The sequence below is a fragment of the Cyprinodon variegatus genome, unplaced genomic scaffold, assembly GCF_000732505.1.
Source record: "Cyprinodon variegatus isolate N-32 unplaced genomic scaffold, C_variegatus-1.0 Scaffold421, whole genome shotgun sequence".
NCBI classification, from domain to species: domain Eukaryota; kingdom Metazoa; phylum Chordata; class Actinopteri; order Cyprinodontiformes; family Cyprinodontidae; genus Cyprinodon; species Cyprinodon variegatus.
In genome coordinates, this window is record NW_015150874.1 from 713,012 (window position 1) to 733,680 (window position 20,669).

Here is a 20,669-nt window from a genome sequence, read left to right on the forward strand (position 1 = left end):
TACCATCTTCACCCGATCCATCCAGTGTCTCAATGAGAAGTGACTGTTCCATGGGTCATCCTAATCACTTCAGAGACGGAAAAACAAGGTAAATGAAAGCATTATTGAAACCTTTGTTGTTTGGGACAAACAACAAATCTCCAAGAAGGAAAAAAAGATTAAAAAACAAAAAAACCCCAACAAGTTTTATAACCTATTTGTATTAATGTGTGCTTCAAATACTTACACAGTGTCAAAACAGCCTTTGATTCAATTTCAATCATCAAGTCTTCCAGGACATCAGATCCTAACTTTCGAATATCCTCCCATTCTATCTTGAGCTGTTCTTGACCCAATCATTTTTAAAGCTCTAATAACACAAATATGCACAGAGAGTTCCAGACGTTGAAGTCTTGAAGGAGACAGAACTGACAGGAGATCAGATTACAGAAGATGACGGAGGACAGACGGATAATCCAGAGGGCAAAGTCAAGAGGCAGATCCAGGTTCAGTCCATAGATGAATCCAACAGAATCCAAAGACAGGTCAGACAAACAGATCAGAACAAGGGCAGGCAGTAGTGATGTTATGAGATGAGCCGAGGCTTCGAGGCGTGTGTCGAGTAATGGAGGGGGCGTTTCACCGAAGCGCGTGTCGAGGCGTGATTCATTTAGAGGAGGGGCCAAAATTGATGACCTCCGAGGCCTCGTTACCGTGATACCACGTGACCGCTTCGGGAAGTTGTTCAGAATGCGCAAGAATTTTGAAAGGCATCTAAACAGCCTCAGTGTTCAGTCAAGATGTGGGAGTTTGGAGGAGAGATGCTCTCAGCTGGATAAAGTTTGGATAGTTTCTAATAATAGGTTGGTTGTTTTTCCAACCAATCTAGTTGCTAATTTGGTTAGAATAAACAATGCAATGATCAAAATTTGAGCAAACCACCCGACAAGGCCAGTGTTAACACGTCAGTGTTAAGAAGTATTTTCTCCTAGGTAAGATTGTCTTCATAGGTGGCGTCAGCTGTAAGAGTCAGGCTCCCACTCTAGAGGTTGATGGTTCAAGACCTGAACTTGACTTTTAAAAATTTCGATTAAACTTAATTATTTTGGCTAATGAGACTAATTTGCATTGTTTTGCCCGAGTAAAAATATAGATTGGGTAAATTAGGACAGTGTAGCCAAAAGATTGGTTGAACACAACTTCCAACCTGATTAAAATCAAAAAACGTGGAAAAACTATCATGTTTAAATAAAAATGACTAACACCTTTCATTTTGCTCATCATTGCCCAATTTGCACAAACACTGTCACTGTCTGCTTGAGTTTATTTCACTAAAATGGCAGAAAAACTGTGCACCTTAAATTATTGTTCTAAGAAATTTTAAACTTAACTTAACTTTAAACTTACAAAAGATTTTATTGTACACAACAACCAATAATAATTTCAAGGGAACTTAAAAGGGGAAAAAAAGAAAAACAGTTGCAAAATAAAAATCACAGATTTTTATTACAAACTGTAGTTCTGCCCTCCACCAGTAGGTGGTGACCTGTTCACATGAAGCCTCATGAACTGTGGGGATTGTTGAAGCAATTTGGCCAAACAGTTCAATGCCTCATGAGGCTTCATCTCACCATCACTAGCAGGCAGGCTCAAAGGTTCCGAAGACAGAAACATAATAGAATCAGGCAATCAGAACATTATTAGTAACGCTAGACATCTCACCAAAGGCTCAACAATAATCTGGCACAAATTGCTGAGACCAATCAGGTTAAGTAGAAGCAGGAGCAGGTGGATCAGATGAGCATTGATGAGAAACAGCGCAGAGTTGAACAGGTGAATGAAATGAGCAATTAAGCCAGCCATCAGCGCAAAGAGGATGACAGGTTCTCCTATCATAGCTGGTCTCTCCTCCGTTATAGTAAATTCTTATTGTATAGTAAAGTATTGTTGAAACCTTCATTGTTTCCAGAAAAGTACAATGTTAAGGATTATCATTAAAAAAGAAATATATATATGTCAGTTAAATTAGCATATATTAGAAAACCTGAAAGTAAAATGGCATTTAAAATCTTTAAGATTCCATGATGGTGAATATCAATTATTTGAAGCTAAATTTAGAAAGCCATAAAGTTAGAAAGAGTTGGTAAAGTACCTGGAACAGATGTAGAAATGGTTGATAAGTGGTTTTAAGGGGTTACGGAAATCAAGGTTACAACAGAAATGCACGATTGTACATCAGAAGATGCTGTAAAAAAAAAAAAAAAAAAACTACTTTTAGAACAAAAGAAATCAATGAAGGGAAGACAGGTTTCCCAAAACAGTGTAGGCAAGAGGAAAACAGAGGCCCTATATACTTCACAACCAAAAATATTTTGTTTCCAAAATTTTTTTGTTTTAGGAGGGATCAGGTTTAGAAATGTTAGAATGTGGTCTCTGTTACCAATAACAAATATTTATTCAAAAAGACGCATATTCTGTTTTGTCTTTTAGCCCATCAAAGAGTGATAAATGTGTGACAACAGTGGTCTTGGAAAAACCATATGATGATCAGCTGAACGTCAAGAAAGGTATGGTTTGTACTCGTCTGTCTGTAGCATGACGTCCTTGCTCCACAATACTGTGGACACTTCAACCCACATTTTTATGGATCAGTGTTTCATTATATCATGAAAGTTGATCAGCTGAGGTCACAGGCATGTCTTTCAGAGCACGTAGCTAAGATCATGGGTTTAAAAGGGTTCGGCTTCATGTCATCAGTTACATCAGATTCTGCTGATTATTTTTCTCGGGTTTGATCATTCAGATTTTGGGGGCTTTTTTCAGTCTGCATAACTACACAACAAGTTGGTTCTGGTCAGATTTAACTGATTCAAAAGTGAAAAGTGAGATTTTGCCTTTCTTGAAAGGATATCTACCTATGTGTGTTTACTTATAGGTTATAATTGGAATTAAGAATAACTATGAAAATAAATAAAATCCCATCTTACTAGTCCCATTTTTATCACCTCAGTCGTAGCAAACTAAGAACAAGTTGTTTTGTGTGGTTCAGTGTAAAGAAGAAGATTAGACATCATCAGTTATTTCCCAGCTACTCCTCTGGAAATTAATAAGCCTCCTGCACCATGATGTGCATCGGTAATAAAAAGAAAAAAAGGTGAACAAAACTTTTCCCTATCTTTGTATGGCCTTTCCATGTCTTACAGCCTAACTGTGACCCTTACCCCAAATCTAACCATTACAGGTTCATACCTAACCCTAACCTAAACTCAATTTGCACCTTAGTCCTAAATGAGATCCCTGTCCCTAAAACAGCAATTCCTCTCAGCATAGGGCCCCACAAGGAAACCACACAATGTAATAATTTTGCAGAATAATTTGCACTGGCTGGAACATTACATCCTGTTGCCTATCCTTTTTATGTTTCCTAAAAGTTTCAACATGTTTCACTAATGTTGATGTAATATGAGCTTCATTCATCTGTAAACAAAAGAATCAATTTTGGATTCTTCTTTCTAGCTTGCCTTTCTACTTTTATTCTCCCTTAAAGCTTTTTGACCAACAAAAAGAAACCAATCCAATTGTATTTGTTAAGCACTTCTAAAACTGCTAACAAAAAAAAAATACAAAAAAAAAATAGATAAAATGTAAAATATAATAAAATAAAAGACAAAACAGCTAAAACGTGGATTAAAAAAAAATAACATTCAAATATATAAAATTGGTTACAAGATATAAGGAACAAAATAATTAAAATAAAGCCCACTGATTTGCTAGGTGTAAATTTCCAAAGCAAAAAGGTTGGTTTTAACAAGAGATTTAAAAAGTATTAGAGAAGAAAATACTAGCCGGCTTAAAATGATTGAGCCCACTTTCTTTGTGAACCATTCTACAATTATGATAAACCACATGTTTACAAGTCATAATTATCATCTGGCTGTATCTTAAAAGTGACAGATAAAAATTCAAACCCTAATTCAGTGTTGGGACATTTCAGCTTATTTATTGGCAACAACCAAGGACATTTTTTGGTTCTGAACTGAAAGGATGATCTGAAAGAAACTTGTGTTTCCATCTATGTTAAACATATGCATACAATCTCAGTGTGCAATTGTTGATTTGTCAAGATTTAAAAGGTCTCTATTGGAGACCTGCCCTCTCCATTTAAAAAAAAAAGCACATGCACAACCCTGTATCTGCTCCCGAGAGGGAATGCCTATTAAATGTGACTGCATGCAAGCTAAGTTAAAAAAAAACTATTCACTAAGACTCACTGTTATTTGGGAAATATTAAAAGCTGTTTATAGCCAATTAAACCAATTATTTCCAAACCCATCAATACTGTATCTTTGCTTTATTTTTTGTGTGTGTTTACAATTTAGATAATGGTGTTACACGCCTCTCTGAGGCCTGGAGGAATCAGATCTTGGCTTCCTATGAAAGTGAGCTCATGAAGGTGGAATTTGATTCAGAACTCTTCGAAATAGCCAAAAAAAGGAGACATATGGATAAAATGGTGGAAGCCTACAGTGATTTATTTGTTACATCAAAGAAAACCTGGAGAACAGTGCTAACCCAGGGAGTTGCTGGGATTGGAAAAACATTTCATACAAGGAGGTTGATGGTCGACTGGGCAAAGCAAAAGTCCAACACACACATAGACATGATTTTCCCCCTTCATCTTGGTGAGCTAAATGCAACAGAGGACAAAGTTCAAAGCATCGAGGATCTGCTGAATACTTTTGTCAATGATGCTGGATGGCATCAAGTTTCCACTTATCAGGAATGTAAAGTGGCTTTCATATTTGATGGCTTGGAAAGCTGTCGGCTGCCCCTTGATTTTAAAGAGAACAAAAAACTGACTAAAATAACTGACCGAGCAGTAATGGATGTTCTGCTGACAAACCTCATCAAGGGAAACCTGTTACCTGGAGCTGTGATCTGGATCATCTCTCAGCCCTCAGGAGTTAAAAGGATTCCAGCGAAATATATCAACAAGGTTTTAGTTTGTAAAGGTATTAAACTTCTTAACTCACATTTTCATTTTAAAATACAGTAAAATACAGCAGTTCAATTGCAAACAAATGTCTTTTAAAGGTGTCAGATTAATGAAATGTAAATCCTAACGAGGTCATAGTTGTGAAAGTTTATGTAAAGACTTATTAAATATATTTTACAATCATTTCTAATTTACCATCCCTATTTAGAGATCAATGCTCAAGAAAGACTCACGGAAATTGGAAGAAATGGGATCTTGGCCGCTTACGAGACTGAAGTGGTTGAAGTGGAGACCGAAACAGAACTTTACACGATCGACACAAACAATATGGAATATGGAGAAAAACTGGTGAAAAGCTACAATGATTTATTTACAGACTTAAAGAAGAAAACTGTGCGAACAGTTCTAACAAAGGGGGTTCCTGGTATCGGTAAAACATTTCAAACAAAGTTGTTCATGGTTGCCTGGGCAAAACGAAAGTCCAACAAGGATGTGGACATAATAATCCCTCTTCAGTTTAGTGAGCTGAATGCGAGAAAAGAAGCTCTGAGCATGGACAGTTTGCTGAAAAGCTTCTTCAGTGATGTGGCTCAAAAAGGAATTGGAAACTATGAGAAGAAAAAAGTGTTTTTTATCCTTGATGGTTTGGAAAACTGTGAACTTCCTCTAGACTTTGACAATAACCTTTGGCTCACAGATATAAAGGAGCCAGCATTGATGGATGTGATTCTTACAAACCTCATTAAGGGAAACCTTCTCCCAAATGCTCTTCTGTGGATCATCTCTCAACCTGGAGGAGTCCAAAAGATTCCCGGTGAATACATTGGGCAGGTTACAGAATGTCGAGGTAAGAGTGAATATAAAATCAAATAAAACACCTCATCTACTTTCTTTTGCAAGCTATTAACATAATTTACCCATTGTTATTATTTTAAATAATTCAGAATCACATTATAGGACTAACAACAACTAATTGATTGACTAAACAACTTGACTTAATTTCCCTTTAAGATTAATAAAGAATTCTTTAACAGTAATTTTGTGTTTGTTAGCTTCAGCAAATCCAACTTGTAGGACTAATAAAATCTTAAAAGTGGGTCAAAGTTTTATTCTTCACATTAGGGCTGAAATAATTAATCATATTTATTGTGATAAATCAATTATTGAAAGAATTGTCATCTAATTTAGTAACTTAGTAAGAGATTAATTGTTAACAGGAATATAGAGACTCTAAAACCTGTCTTTAGCTCACAGAGCAACTCACATAGAGCTGTAATGATACCAAAATTGTAACAAAAAATATTTTGCATTTCAGATGAAAAAAAAAGTTTTCATCTGTTATTAATACGCACTACCATAATAATAATTTCACCTGGTTTAATTTCATAAGAAATCTTTAAGGAACATTTTGCCACCCAATTATTAATCAAATAATTGAAAAAATAATAGACAGATTAACCGATTAGCAAAATAATCATTAGCTGGAGCCCTACTTCACATATTCATTCATTATGAAACCAAAAACTAAACATTGACATGCATGTAAAATTGGATAAAAACAGAATACATGTTTTTTTTTCAAAGGATTTAATACAATTGCTTCATATTTACATTATTACATTTAGCAAGCTACTGTAATCTTTGTTTTTCCTACTTAGAGAGCCTGATGCGCAGAAATAAACTGGTTTCATGCCTGAAGAGAAGATTTATCCAAGCATACCCTGATGGAGGGGAAGAGGAAGTGAGTCATCCAAACCAGGAAACCACAGAACATGTCATGAGAAACACCTTAGTTAGTGAGATGGCTGAAAGTGCATCTAGTGAAAACACTGAGCCAAAGTCCCTGATCAAAATAAATGTTCCATCTGACATCTTTAAAAAAAGAGGGGAAGAAAAAATCAGAACGGTGTTGACTACTGGAGAACCTGACATTGGAAAAACCTTTCATGTACAAAAGTTTGTGACAGCTTGGGCCAAAAATGAAACTCGGAGCTCATTCTTCACCTGGAATGAAGGCCAAGGATCACCCTTACTGGGAAAAGCTGGAGATAATGTAGAAGTTATTTTTCCACTTGATTTGTCGAAACTAGACTTAATCAAAGGGAAACCCATAAGTTTAGTAGAACTTCTAAATTATTTCTTCATGGAAATCAAAGATTTTGTCGTCTCTGACTATGCACTGTTCAAGCTAGTGTTTGTCCTGGATGGACTGAATGCATGTCAACATCTTCTGCACTTTGACAACAATGAGACGGTGACTGATATCAGAGAACCAGCCTCAGTGGACGCGATTATAACAAACCTCATTAAAGGAAACCTGCTTCCTCAGGCACAAGTCTGGATAACCTCCCAACCCTCAGCTGCTGAGCAGCTCCCTGATGTCTTTATTGACAGAAAGACAGAAATTCGAGGTAAGATGTTATTATTTCTTGATCTTGTTACCTTTTTTTTTCTCGTCTTTATATAAATGTATTTTCTCTTACTACACCAAGTCCCATAAAGTGAAATGCCAGGCCTCTGATCCACAGAGGGTAATTTTCAGCAAATAAACTCTATTTTCATTCGAATATGTCAAAGGTTTTTTTTTTTTGCTTTTATGGTTTGACACTGTTTGCCTATCTTTTTAGGGTTTGTCAAGAACAAATGCAATGCATTAAAAAGAGGCAAATATAAAATAAACAATTTTCGATAGATATGTTTCACATTTGTATATCAAGATAGATGTTGAAAGAAATGTAATAATACATCTAAATACATGAAGATAAGAAAATGTCCCTTACATCCCTGTAAATTACACTTGGGGAAATTAGAGATACAATTTAAAATGTTAATTAGGACAATGTAGACATCTTTATTGGTGGTTCAGTAATTGCAAAGGAGGTAAAACACGCATAGAATAGAACGAACTGCCTGGAGTCTGATGGAAATGTGTTTTTACAGGTGAAAAGATCATTCACGAGTCAATTCCTAGGCTGGAGCGGGTAAAGGACCTTAAACCAGTGGCTGTGATGTCTGTCACTATGAAGCCCTTTGATAGACTTTTACTATAGTTTCTTATAGCTCTTTCCCATGGCTGAAAAACATGTTTAAACACGGGAACAATCGGCTTATAGTGGCAACAGCTGACTGTCCTGTGTTGAACCAGGTTAGACAGTAGCCCACACAGAGGGGGGATCAGACTCAGCTTTTTTTGTCAGTGGGAAAGCAGATAAATACCGGTTGTTAGCGGGTCGACCCATGCTTAGGTTAACCCACTAATTTCAATGGAAAACAGCCTTTTAACCACAAGTATAGGAGGCAGTCAACATGTTCAAGTTTAATAATGATAATGTCCTTTATGCTATCTAAAATCCCCAAAATTTAAATGAGATTGAGTTGATATTTAAGATTCATGTTGTTTTTAAAGCCATCTGGCCACTGATCCTGAGAGGAAAGCTGGAGATGAATGTGGTGATCTTAGAATGTTTGGATTCTGGACAGCAGAGAGACTGCAGTATGTTAGATTAGGGGTAATGTTTCTGGGACATTGGTGACAGCACTATTTCTATAACCTTTTTACCCTGTAGACTAGTGACTTTATATAACCTGCCAGCCAGTCTGGTAAGGCCCTGAATCTCTAGTCTAAAACAATCACAGTGCAGGAGGCAGAATTACCCATAAGGCAACAGTGCGTTGCTGTAACCATCACAGTCGAGATTGCAGCAGTGGGGCAATTTTTTTTATTATGATAATGGACTTTATTATATCCTAAATAATCTATACCGTAAACTTTCAACAAGTTGCTGCTGTAAGAGTTTTATTTTTTTTTGCATCACATCCGTAGTTATTGGTTCTAATGTGTTTCTCTATTAGTGTTTTTTCCACAAAGTTACATGTCATCATTAGCAGCCTGTTGCATAAAAAGCACATTTCTTTTTAACACTTAGCCTCTTTCATGAACCATTTGGATGAACCATAGGATGTCTGATAGGGCCAGTTAGTTAGATGGTGTTTGTGTCTCTTTTTGTGCATTAATCGCTTAAGATGTTTTTTTTTTGTTTTTTTCTGCAGGAGCTCAGATAGCTTGTTTTAGGCTTTTAATCTTATTTTGTAATGGGGTACAATCACAGAATAAACAAATAGAGGGTTGTTCTGTTTTTATGCAATCTGTGACTCAACCAGAGAGATCCCTGATGTTGCCTTTTTCTTTCTCTATGTGATTAAGCCCTTTTTGTTTCCCCCATAGCTGGATCCAGCAATATACAACAGCATATTTTTTTCAAATTGTAATATTGCCATTTCTCACTTTTCATCATTTAAGTTTAAATTTTTCTTATTTTGATATCTTGTCTTATTTTATGGTGAAAATGACTCATTAAAAGAAAGTCTACAACATTGGGCACCAAGAGCATCTGTTATATAACCAAAAAAGGATACCTATATATGGTTTCAACTCATCCTTAAAAAAACCAATGATTGGTCCCAAATATGATTTTTTTTTTTTATCTTTGCAGAGAAACTTGAATTTGCAAGTCAACGGAAACTCAAATGCCAACTTAAGGAACATCTTACCTTTGTGTCAGAAGGGATCGATAAGGGAAAAACCTCTGCTCTACTTAAGGATATCTACACAGACCTTTACATTATAGAGGGGGACAGAGGAGAAATCAATGTTCAGCATGAGTGCAGACAGGTTCAAGATGCAAAGTTTAAACACGAGCAAGAAGAAACACCAATCAGATATTGTGACATCTTTAAACCATCACCTCTTAATACAGACATTAAAACGGTGGTAACTATTGGAATGGCAGGCATAGGAAAAACATTTGCATCAATGAAGTACATGCTGGACTGGACAGAAGGAACAGTGTCTAAAAACATTTTTTTCACTTTTCCACTTCCATTTAGAGAGCTGAATCTTAGAAAAGAGGAGGAGCGCAGTTTAGAGGATCTGATTCATGAGTTTTTTCCAGGCATGAAGACCTCTGAAATAACTGACTATGATAAATATGAGATTCTCATTGTTTTGGACGGTCTTGATGAGTGTCAGCTTGAACTTGATTTCAGTGAAAGCCATCAATGGACAGATGTTAGAAAGCCAGCTCCCGTGAGTGTTTTGATGTCAAATCTCCTCCTGGGGAATCTCCTCCCAAATGCCCAAATATGGATTACCTCTCGACCTGCAGCATCCAACAACATTCCGACTGAAAAAATTGATCGAATGACAGAAGTGAGAGGATTTAACGATGTACAAAAAGAGGAGTATTTCCGGAAACGCTTCACTAACAGAGAGAAGGCTGAAAAAATCCTTAAACACGTGAAGCAGTCTAGGAGTCTCTATATAATGTGTCACATACCTGTTTTCTGCTGGATAGTCTCAAAGGTACTGGAGGATATTGTTCACCGAAATCACGACGATGGGCTGCCCAAGACTCTGACTGATATCTTCACATATTTCCTTTTACTCCAATGCAGACAAGCTAATGCTAAGTATAGTGAACATGAAGATAGTGAAAGTAAAAGTACAGAATCACACCCCTGTTGGAATACCAGAAATAAACAAACAGTCCTCTCTTTGGGCAAACTGGCCTTTGAGGCAATAGAAAAAGGAGAACTTCTCTTTAATGAAGAAAATCTTACAGACCGTGGTATTGACATCATAGAAGCTGCAGTTTTCTCTGGGCTGTTTACTCAGGTTAAAAGAGAAGATCATGGCCTGTACCAGCAAAATATGTTTTGCTTTGTCCATCTCAGCATTCAGGAGTACCTGGCAGCACTCTATGTCTTTCACACATTCAATACAAAAGGAAAAAATCTGTTCACTAAAACCACTTCCAGGTCATCATCCAAGCCTACAGTAGAGTTCTATAAGAAAGCAGTTGACAAGGCGTTGGAGAGTAAAAATGGGGACTGGGATCTGTTTCTCCGTTTCCTGCTGGGACTCTCTATGGAGGCTAATCAAGTTCTACTGCAAGAGCTGCTGAGGAAAAATGAAAATAATGAAGATTCTTACACAGAAACAGTGGAGTACATCAAACAGAAGATAAGAGAAGACATCCAGGACCCTGAAAAAAACCTTAATCTTTTTCACTGTCTCAATGAGTTGAATGACACCTCCCTTGTTCAAGAAATTAAGACATTCTTACAATCAGATACAAAAAAATTTGAAAATTTCACTGCTTCTCAGTGGTCAGCTTTGACCTATGTGCTGCTGACATCAGATGAGAACCTTGATATATTTGATCTGAAGAAGTACCTGAAATCTGAGAAAGTTCTTCTGGGAATGATGCCAGTGGTCAAAGTCTCTCGAACTACTTTGTACGTATTTTGAAAACTGTTTTTTTTTTATACTAAGCTATCATGGTTTATCATCTTTGATAGTAATGACTTAAAGTTGGGAGGAAGTTAACATAGGCTTTTTATGTACAGCATTATTTAAGACTCTGGTTATTGTACTATTTGGAAAAGTAAATTAAAGAAGGAGTTATCATAAAATTGCAAAAAAATTAACATTGTTACAAATAAATACAATTCTTGTTTTTATTCTTAAGTTAATATCATAGCAGAGTCTTTTTGCTGCATTGCAATCTTAGTTGGGATTATAATTACATAAATATATATTTCAAAATATATATAGACAAATATTTTTATACATATACATATATATATAAAATAGCAGATATAATGTATAATGCTGTTAAAATGTTTTTGCCCCTTAAAGATTTCTTAAATATATGGGTTTTGTTTTAGCTTAAATGTTTTCAAATCATTGATTTTGAAATCAGACAAACACATTATTTCATTTAATTTGAAACACCCCCACAAAAAGACATGACAAAACATTTTTTTTTTTTTTTTGTTTTTTTTTTACATTTCTCAATGTAAAAAAAGTTTCAAAGCCCATTTTAGGGCTTTTGGAGAAAAATGGCTTGATAATAAATGTCATCAGTACAACAACCCTCATTTTATGACCACCCCTAGGTCACAAAAAAACACAGAGCATCAGCTGGAGCACCGCAGTCCATGACAACTAGGCAGTTGTATGTTTTTCGAGATGTTAAACCATCTGCTGACTAAGGAAAAAAAATATATAAACCCTTATAGCTTTGATTTATATTCCCAAAAAACAATGATGAAAATGGTGATTGGAAAAATATGCAATGGGTGGGTGACACAAACATGGAACATTCTGAAAGGGATACGTCTCATTACATGTAGTGTAAAATACAGAGAGCACCTGGCCTGCAAAAAACTCACAATGTTAAGTAGTCAAAAAAAAAAGAAGAAAGAAATGAGGGAAATCTTTATTTTCCAAAATTTTCACTGCCCTATATTCATTAACACATCATGCTACTAGATGGTCTCTCTTTCAATTCTCTGTAGCAGAGTACCTAAAGTACACAATGAATCTATCTGTAAGATTGTGACAATATTTTGTTCATTTGTGCTGCTATTTTTTTTTTATTTTTTCTACAGACTGAGCTGGTGTGAGCTATCGGAAGAATCTTGCAGAGGTTTGAAATCTTCAGTGCTTACTTCTGCATCCTCAAATCTCACAGAACTGAACCTAAGTCATAACGATCTGCTGGATTCAGGTGTAGAGCTTCTTGCAGAAGGACTAAAGAGTTTACATTGTAAAGTGGAGCTTCTTAAGTAAGTGTGCTTTGGAATTAAAACACAGTTGTTTAAAAAATCATTGAAAAAGAATAATGGCATATGTCCTTTTGCTAAGTGTGAACAAATTCTCAAAATTATCAAGTTTTTAGCATGACTTTTGTATGTGCAGTAATAACAAACATCTTAAACCATATATTTCAGGTTTCAACAACCTTTGAGTCCCCTTATTACATTAAAGATGCAGAGAATCAAAAATATTATTATGGTGTTAAATCAAAATGAAAAGTTAATTTAGTTGTTTCTTCTTCTAGCATAAATTAACCAGTCATTTTTTTGTGTATGCATGCTCAGTTTAGCAGGTTGCCAGGTGACTGAGAAAGGCTGTGATTCCCTTGCATCAGCACTTAAATCTAATAAAGTCTCCAAACTAAAAAAGCTTGATTTGAGTTACAATCACTCTGGAGACAATGGACTGAGTGTGCTCAACGCTATTGCTGATGACCCAGCTCACAACCTAGAGACGCCGTGGTATGTTGCTGATACGTTTGATGTTTTTTTTTTGTTTTTTTTATTATATTAAAATGCAACTAAACAGGACGTTTGGGTTATAGATGTAGCTGTCAGTCAAGAACTTAAGCAGAACCTTAGAAGTTTTCATGGAAAGAAAAACACAAACTTTGCAGCCACTCAACTGAATTCTGCAACCATGTTTAGAAAAACCTTTTTAAAACAAGCTGAAATTACTCACAGTGGGCAGAGTAGCCAGAAGTTTCATTCAAATAGGACGTATTTAATAGGAGAATATTACCAGTACTCAAGAAAAAGTAAGAAGTAGGGTACCGTAAAAATCCTATCAAAGGTAGTTTTAAATCCCCAATTTTACTAAACTAAATGTAGTTTTACTAGCAAGGCTTATCTAATAAGGTGAGATGTGAGTGTATGGATGGAAAGCAACTATAAAAATAGCATTTAACCTGATTTTGTTGTTTTAACAGTTTTGACCATAATGGACCACATCGGTTAAAGCCTGGGATGAAGAAATGTAAGTCTGCTGTTTGTTCTCTTTAAGATTTTTAATTCTGTTTAAATTTCCAGACATAATCTGGACGACTGCCTTTACATACAAGTCATGAGATCAAACTAGATATATATTAGATATTTTTTTTCCTGTATCTCCATCAGCCAACATGTGCATGCATTACATTCACAATCCGTGGGTCTCATCCACTAAAGGTGGTGCTCTCTAACTGAAGGAGGCTTGGTAGAAATAAATTGAATAAATAACCAAGTTTGACAGTTTTTCTTTTTCTTTTTTTTGTTAATTAATTTTTTTTGATAGCAATGTTAAATTCTGTTAAAGAGTACAATAAATGTGTAAACTCAAAATAATTGCATTTCAAACCTGCTCATTTTTGGGATTTAAAGGAAATTGTAGTTTATTTTTTAAAGCAATATTTAATATATTGCTGTTGATTTTTTTGTTTCAACTGCTGAAAGGTTGGAGCGAGATTAGAGATTGAGGGGGTGCAAAAACCTTTTTGTAGACAAAAGGGGGCCCAGATCACATAAAGCTTGTGAATAGCTGCTTCCTCCATTTGCCATTTAATGTTTATGTTATTGATTTGGTAATAAAGATTAGTTTTTTTTTGTTTAATTTTGTGTAACGTTTGCTATCATTCAGTGTTTTTTATCATTTAAACATAGGAAGAAAAAGCAATATCGGTCCTAAGAGTCGGCACAATATTTGGAGTAAATATCGGGGATTGTTTAGAATAATGTTAAAATAATCAGTATGGGCAATGGACATAAAAAAAAAAACCCTGTATTGGTCAATTTCTAGCTCCAACTAACTGGATTACAGAGATAATGTGGTGGGGCTGTGACATTTTTCAAAGAATGTAAATCAAATAATAATAATAATAAACAAAAAATAGCAAAAAGTTAAATGATATATAAAGGGCATAGCTACAACTTTTGTTATCAGAGCCTTTCAAAAATAATACATCTATAGAATGTCTTGATTGCTACAGAATAAAAGTGTTGCTTTTACCGGAAACAAAATGTGTTTAGCATATAAATAATTGCTTTGTAAGTTTGGCTGATCTAAATTATATAAATATTTACTTCTGGTTACATTGTCAACATGAGGAAATTCTATATCATTATAAAATACTGCAGTTACGTGAGACGGAGCTCAGGCATTAGCAGATACTAGTAGATCTATGATAGCGCTGAGAAATGGCCTCTTCTCATTGATAAAGTCGAGATGAACAGTGATTTAAATAAAAGTAAAAGAGATTACATAAGAGCCCCTGCCTTGGAACATAGTTCATGACTTTTGCCAGCATCATCATAGCATAGTAAATCAATGTGACAACTGAAGACTTGCAAAAGTTTTAGTTTTTTTTTTTTTTTTTTACTTTTTCACCCCCGGACCGCCCTGACTTCATAGACTCTCTAAGAGGCTTAACCTATATTGAAGTGACAGATTTTTGCATGTTATCCAATCAGGGCGCTACTTTCTCACTGGTTGCTTCAATGCACAGAGGGATTTCTAATTGACTGAGCATAGCATATAGAGTTCTGCTACTACAGAGGAGCAGAGATCGTTTTGTGCAGCTGATTAATGTTCAACATACTCATGAAATTAAGCACATTTTAGTGCACACGTCATTTAGTTTAATGACTACTTTTATCAAGCCTATTTTACAAAATTTAAAAGGGATCTTTCATCCCCATCATATATTGGGCGCGAAGCCGATTGTGATGGATCCTCCCTGCTTTCGCGCCCACGGTCACCACCAACAAACTTCCTAGCGGACATGTCGCTGAATCTGCTGCGACTGCAAACCCTTTTTTCTTTCTTTATCTTTTTATTTATTTATTCTTTTTTTTGGGCAGGCGGTAAACAGCAGCTAGGTTAATAACAGGATCAGATAAATATTTTTATGCAAGCCGGGTGGCTCCGGGCGCATTGCTGCCCCCTTCAGGAAACTAGAGAATGTTCAGCATATGCCAGCGTTTTAGGAGATTCTGGGAAGTCAGGCATATGCTGACTAAATTGTTAAGGTGTGACAGGGGCTTAACTTATTTTAAATGTGTTTCATGTTTTGCCTTTTTGCTGACATCTATTTAAACTGAAATGTAAATTTGTTTTCCAGATGCTGTGGATCTCACTCTTGATGGAAAAACATCTAGCAGACGGCTGGTTCTCTCTGAAAATAATAGAGAGGCAAAAACTGAATTTATTCCGCAAAAATTTAACACACGTCAAGAAAATGAAAAATACAGATTTAAGAGGACCCAGGTATTTTGTGAGGAGAGCCTAAAAGGCATCTGCTACTGGGAGGTGGAATGGAAAGGCGTGGTTGGGATTGCAGTGGCGTATAACATTGTGGGTAGAAATTATGACAGTGGTGGTGGACTTGGAAGCAATGACTGGTCCTGGAGTTTACTATGTTCCAAGACCAAATGCACTGCCTTTCATGGGAAGGATTCGTTTACAGTTAAGATTAAGCCATGCCCCAAAATAGCCGTATTGCTGGACTGGAAGGGGGGCACTCTTAGTTATTTCAATGTGTCATCTGGAGAGCTGAGTCTGATTCATACCTTTTATGCCAATTTTGAAGAGGAGCTTTTTCCAGGCTTCTGGTTTCAGAAAGGCTCCATAACCTTGTGTCGTGTATAAAATTTTTTTTTTAATGAATGCCAGCTGTTATAAGCAACTATACTGAACAGGCAAAACATTGTATTATAAACAAGAACCATGATTAGCAAAAGTCAAACTAAGACTTTTTTTCTCAATGTTTGTAAATTGATGATTTATTAAATATTTTTCAAATACATAAATAGAGAGACCTTGTTGAAACATAATAGTTGTAAAAATAGAGATACTTTGTGACATTGAATAAAAGATTTACTTTAACTTTTGGTTCAATTTGAACACAAGTAATTTACATAGAAGCTGTAAAAGACTAGCAAAACAAATATCAGAAAAGTTGCAGTTTCATACTTTTGCACTTAGAAAACAGAATGTAGTATTATATAATATAATAATAGTACTTATATTTCAGCGATAGTATCTAGGTGTTACTTTATTGTATCTCTTATACTATATCTGTTGGTTGTGCTGTTCTTTTTACATCTCTTTCCAGGTGATGAAGCAGACTGAAAATGTTTTATTGTTATCTCCCTTTTATTTCCTCTTTCTTGCATCTTTTCTCCTTTTTTTCTGTTTTTCCTTTTCTGTTCTACTTACATTGCAGTGTCCATATAATATGTAAAACTCCCTGCATAATTATAATAAAGCTATTTATATGCATAAAACAAGTGGAACACTATGGCGATAGACGTACTGCTCCACTTGTGAAAGTAAAATCTGTTGGGCTCTTTTTGGCATCAAGACAATTATTCTTATTGCCACATCGGAAAACTGAATGTGTTTTATTTAATAAAAATAATAAAAATGTGAATTGCAGTATCTACGTTCTTTAATGTTTAAGTTGTATTTATCATATTGTAAAGGTGGCGTAAAGATGCATTTTGCTACAGGACTAATTTATCGTTATGGTTGATGAGCCTCATAGGTCTGAACAACCCTTAGATCCTCAGATTTCTTTAGCTTGATATTACTATGAAAAATAGTAAGTGAAAAAATCTAAAATGATTGAAATTAAGAGTAGAAGAAAAACATAATGTCCACAATATTCAAAAAGCCATCCAGAAAAATCCAAATTTGCTTTTCTAAAAATCTATTAAAGATATTACAATCTTCCATGTACCGGTATGAACTACTGTATAAGGATTGTAAAGCGCCTTGAGATGACATGTGTTGTGAATTGGTGCTTTATAAATAAACTGCTTTTTAAAACATTTACAGTTTTGTGTTCAGAAGTGTTTTTGCAGAAACTCTTTTCTTAAAAACTTGAATCTTAGTTGCGATCTGCAATTTCCCAGCTTGGGATAAATAAAGTACATCTATCTATCTATCTATCTATCCTGGAAATGGGATTAAGAGGATAAGGGTTCTCGTAAATCTGGTATGGATGTTTGCTGTGCAATAGTAGAAATTCCATGCAAGAAATTAAAAACAAGTGTGGTGAGTAAATAAATTGAAATATTAATTCTGAATAAGATAAAATAAATGTCTTTGAATCTAAATAAATCAAAATTAGTATGCACTGCTGCGGGTCGAGTGTGTAAGGAACCAGCTTTCATGAAGAAGGAATTTGTTAGTTTTATTGTTTGGCTCGACTTAAAAAAAAGCACATTAAAAGAACTATTAATAACATTTCAAATATGTAATTTATATTATGGCACAGGGGATATATCCCTGCCTGCTCCCTTCCTCCAGCTTCCACAATTTGGTTCTGATAGTTCAAATAATTGTCCAGTGGGTTAAGAAAAAAAAAAAGATGAATAATGTTCAAGCCCTAATGTAAACTACATTACATTTTACATTAAACTACTTTTAATGTAAAAGTATGATACTCTGTGATATAAACTATAGCTTTATAAAACCATAAAATTCATAGATACCTACATAAAAACAAAAGTTTGATGTTTTGCTTGACTGGTTTCATGTCATGGTAATGACACAGACTGCCATTAAGGAATAATATCATGTCCTCCAGGCTGTCAACTCTCACCCATTAGGTGTGAGACTCACACTTCTCAGTGTCTTCACACACTCTCACTCCTTATTTCCATTTTTTAAAGCTAAAAAACGACGGACATTAAAACTCAACTCCATTCCACTTATTTATATATAAAAATACTATGGTGATAGAATTCCAGTCCGCGTTTTTGCCAAAACCGTAGTGCTAACACATAATAACACGCCAGGTGTGAATCCAGTCCGTATTTTTGCACCAGCCCAGCTAATCATTGCGCTGACAGCAGCTGCTGCAGATATTTAAAAAGACCGGGATTTCTAAGCAGTTATTATGAGGTATGACATTCGCTTTTTTATCTTATCCTTTTCTTATCTTGACTAAGATAATTCTCTTTGCAAATTAATGAAGATTTTAAGCAGTCTAGCACTTGAGCAATTATAAATTATTATCTGTATTAATATACAGCAGGTAGCTTAAAAAAATCAATGTGGAGACTGAGTGTAGAATGACATCAAACTGACATTAAATAGTTTGTTTTCTTTACATCTTTGTGAGCTTTACTCCTTGTTTGCTCTAGTTTAGCCACTTGCTTTAGTCCCAGTTTTGCTCCCAAGTTAATTATTGCTCAGTCTAGTTGAAATTTAGAACTTATTAAACCAACACAAATCTTTAAATTCTTAAAAGTGTCTTGTATGCCTCACAAACTGATAGAAGGTCCACATAAAAGAAAAAAGAATCATTGTATTTTATTTTTCAGTCCCCAAGAAAAGACCAACTACATTAAAACACAGAGAGGATGTGCAGAATAACTCAGTTATCCAGGATTCCTAGAGGGATAATCACTGGGATTTTCTCATTTTAATTTATCCTTATATTGGTCCATTTAATATCTCTAAAAACGTAATTTCCATCACATTTTTTTAAAATGAAACATCCAGAGGAATGCTGTCTTGTGTCATGGAGAGTTTTTATAGAATCTACCAGGGCTGAAACAATTAATCGGATTAATTGTGATTAATCAATTATTGAAATAATCTTCAACTAATTTAGTAATTGATTAATAATTAACTGAAATATAGACTCTAAAACATGTCTTTAGCTGACAGAGCGACCCACTTAAAGCAGTAATTATACCAAAATTGCAAAACAAATATGAAAACATTTTGCATTTGAAATAAAAAAATCTTTTTATCTGTTAATCTGCTCTTTCCAGAACTCCTGAAGTGGAAAAGTTTTAGCTTCACCTGGTTTAAATTGGTAAAAAAAAAACAATCTTCTTTAAGGAACCTTTGGCTGTCCGATAATCGATTATTTGAAAAAAATAAATAATCAAGAGATGAATCTATTTGCAAAATAATCATTAGTTGCAGCCATAGAATCTACAGCTTTGTAGAAGGTCTGAGTTGTTTAGCTGTTCTCTCAGTTGTATGAAAAAACTATTAGATAATGTGTTAAGATTTTTAATCCTTAGCCTATTACTAAATATTCATACACAGTGTAATTTGCACAGGATTCGATTGAACTGGTTTCTGTTTTAGTGCCAGTAATCCAGTAATAACTTATTATTTCCCCCATTGTTTATTTTACTTGAACTGCAGAGAAAAATGAAAAAAACAAAGTTGTGAAATTCTTAATTTACAGTATTAATATTAATTAAGATGCAAGTGTTTTAGCAGGGCCCATAATTCTTTACTTCAGTTCTCTAAAAATAAAAATTGTGTGAAAAACTAACTACAGATCCCTTATTGTTATTCAATTACATTTATTGTTCTATAAAAATCACACATTTTGCTACCTAGTTTCAGTGAAATCCTCTGAAAGCATACAACCTATAGCTGCACCTGTCCTCATAGCCTTTCAATCTAACCCTGACAAGGGTTATTAGCCTGTACAAACTATTTATATAGATATACCGATTTTCTTACATTTTTACTTTTATCTCACACTTAAATGTTTTAGATCACCAAACTAATTTTAATACTAAGCATGGATATTCTATTACATTGTTTTCCACAAACAAAATAATTATCTGCAAACATAATAGTTATTATGATTGTGAAAAGTCACTCATTACTGTTGTAGTAGGCAGCTGCTATTACATTTGTGGGAAATGTATCATGTTGGTTGTTCTGCCTCCCAGGCAGTTTGAAGTTTTATGCTTTAGCGCCCCCCATTTTGGTAATTTGGTCAAATGTGGTATTGCAGTTGCACATGTTCCTGTCAGTTAAAGAGATCAGTAGATTATTCTGCTGTCTTCTCATCTGTCACCATCTGATTGGTTTGAGCCATAGAAATCATTGTTTGTAAGTAAAAATGTATTATTTACATGGGTATCTGTTAGTGTTGATGTATATTGATGGGATTTTTTGTTGCTAGATTAATATCTAGATATTGGTTCGTCACCATTGCTCAGCATAGGATATGCTCACTGTATTATACATCCAGGATATTGAAGATACCCGTTCTTTTTTATTTCTACTATA

General features: G+C 34.9%; 1 protein-coding gene across 1 annotated transcript; it reads left to right on the forward strand.

Annotated features, from left to right (window-relative positions):
- Nucleotides 1-16,733, forward strand: LOC107093356. Its single transcript, XM_015388361.1, has 10 exons — nucleotides 1-88; nucleotides 2,470-2,546; nucleotides 4,359-4,991; nucleotides 5,184-5,822; nucleotides 6,634-7,386; nucleotides 9,469-11,272; nucleotides 12,431-12,607; nucleotides 12,923-13,099; nucleotides 13,567-13,613; nucleotides 15,733-16,733. Exons 1-10 carry the CDS (start codon nucleotides 33-35, stop codon nucleotides 16,257-16,259), a joined length of 4,890 nt encoding a protein of 1,629 aa, XP_015243847.1. The 5' UTR covers nucleotides 1-32; the 3' UTR covers nucleotides 16,260-16,733.
- Nucleotides 16,734-20,669: the final 3,936 nt, after the last annotated feature.

What these genes read in the sequence shown, in the direction of transcription:
- LOC107093356 (XM_015388361.1), top strand. Translation starts at nt 33, where the DNA reads ATGAGAAGTGACTGTTCCATGGGTCATCCTAATCACTTCAGAGACGGA. An exon ending in CAGAAAGACAGAAATTCGAG is followed by an intron (nt 7,387 to 9,468) that starts GTAAGATGTTAT and finishes TTATCTTTGCAG; the next exon opens with AGAAACTTGAATTTGCAAGT. An exon ending in AAAGCCTGGGATGAAGAAAT is followed by an intron (nt 13,614 to 15,732) that starts GTAAGTCTGCTG and finishes TTTGTTTTCCAG; the next exon opens with ATGCTGTGGATCTCACTCTT.